Source organism: Echinops telfairi, unplaced genomic scaffold (assembly GCF_000313985.2).
Source record: "Echinops telfairi isolate 266 unplaced genomic scaffold, ASM31398v2 ScPeMD7_23;HRSCAF=83, whole genome shotgun sequence".
NCBI lineage: Eukaryota > Metazoa > Chordata > Mammalia > Afrosoricida > Tenrecidae > Echinops > Echinops telfairi.
In genome coordinates this window covers 6,644,456-6,646,390 of record NW_022103920.1, presented here as the reverse complement: position 1 = coordinate 6,646,390, position 1,935 = coordinate 6,644,456, and the positions used below count along the sequence as shown (strand labels likewise).

Below are 1,935 nucleotides of genomic sequence, written 5' to 3'. Positions count from 1 at the left end.
GGCTGGTGTGCAGCTAGCTCACTCTGGGCTGGTGTGTAGCTAGCTCACCCTGGGCTGGTGTGTAGCTAGCTCACCCTGGGCTGGTGTGTAGCTAGTTCACTCTGGGCTGGTATGTAGCTAGTTCACCCTGGGCTAGTGTGTAGCTAGTTCACTCTGGGCTGACACAAGAACACCAGCGACTAGTGGCTACAGAGCTGGACGAATCCAAGGTCGGTGGGCTAGATGCCCGGTCACTGATGGTTCCTGGAATCCGTAGGCAACATGGCTTGACAGACCCTTGGCTCACGTTCAAAGAACCGAAGGTCGAAACGGTAGATGCAGGATTCAGACTCGGCAAAAAGCAAGCGAGCGCTCCCACAGTGTCCACTTACATAGGGAGCAGGTCCCACCCCCTGAGGAGACTTCTTTTGATTGTGCCAGGGCTAGGAGTTGAGTAAGGGCCTGTGCTCACCTTCACTCTCTCACAACTGCTTGACTGCTCAGTGCAGATCCCCTCAGGGAGTTGATTACATTGTATTCGGTCACATCATAGGGGAATTTCAGGTCCGAATTGCCAAACCAGGAACCCTGGTGGTATAGTGAGAAACACACGGGGTGGCTAACCACAAGGTTATGCTAATAATGATGTGTTACAAAGTCGCCCCGTTTGTTATTAGGAACCATCGTAGGCAACTGGGATTTTTAATACAGGAGCCCTGGTGGTGTCGTGGTAACACATGGGCTGCTAACCACAGGGTCAGCAGTTCAAAACCACCAGCTGCTTCATGGCTGAGGCTAGCTACTCCCACCAGCCACTCCAGTGGGAAAAGATAAGACTTTCAACTCCTGTAAAGACTTGGTCTTAGGCAGTTCTACCTTGTCCTACACGGCCCCTCTGAGCTGAAATTGATTTGATGGTGGTGAGTCTTGCTTTTAGGTTACTGGGGTTGTTTGGTAACTTGGGGTTATAGGTAAGCTGGACATCCATCACCGGGGGACTGCCGGGACTGCCCACTCTCAGGCTGTTCTTGAGTCACGAAAGGTGCTGTCTCAGTTTTTACTAAGCACTTAAGGATCATTCTTTAAGGGCTCAGGTAGAAAGCAAATGTTTTGAGAATGATTATGGCAACAAATGTACAAATGTGCTTTACACAATAGATGTATATGTTTGGATTGTGATGAGTTGTACGCACCCCCAATAAAATGATTTTTTTAAAAAGGGATCGTTCTTGTGATTATTTTATGGTATTTACTCTAAACCAGTGGTTCCCAACCTTCCTAATGCGGTGACCCTTTAATACATATGGTTTCTCATGTTGTGGTGACCCCCCAACCGTAAAATTATTTTCATTGCTACTTCATAACTGTATTTTGGCTACTGTTATGAATCAGGCCACCCCTGTGAAAGGGTCTTTCAACACCCCCCAAAGGGGTCGTGACCCACAGATTGAGAACCACTGCTCCAAGCCCTTTCTTTTTGCACACCCCCCACCACCAAAAAAAAAAACATTAGCTAAGTCAAATTAGAGGTTTACTGCTATTGCATTTTGGGATATTGTGGGGTTTAGTTCTTCTCTGGAATCTCAGTCATGTGACCACATCCCAGGAAAACGCTGCATCATCTCAACCTGCAGCCCACTGAGCTGTGCCCCTCGTGGTCCTGATAACACCTGTGGTCTCCATTCTCAGGTGATTCCTCTCATCCGTCAAGCCTGTGACCTTCTCCTGATGCATCTAAAATGCTACGCCGACTCTGGGACAGCTTTCGACATCCAGAGGTGAGGGTGCCCCACACAGGAGAGTTGAGAATGATGGGGTTCGAGAGCTGCCCTTGGACTGGGCATCACTGGGAGCCAGCAAGCTGCAGACTCAGAAGAAGCCAAGAAAGCATGGATGGATGATGGATGGATGGATGGATGGATGGATGGATGGATGGATGGATGGATGGATGGATGG

The 1,935-nt window shown here is 48.9% G+C and overlaps 1 protein-coding gene across 1 annotated transcript in view; it reads left to right on the top strand.

Annotated features, from left to right (window-relative positions):
• Window positions 1–1,935, top strand: part of TBXAS1 (thromboxane A synthase 1) — a 146,482-nt gene that overhangs the window by 99,056 nt on the left and 45,491 nt on the right. The window contains exon 6 of the mRNA XM_013007564.2: window positions 1,669–1,757. Within this exon, the coding sequence (XP_012863018.1) occupies window positions 1,669–1,757 (89 nt within the window). The remainder of the gene's footprint in view (window positions 1–1,668; window positions 1,758–1,935) is intronic.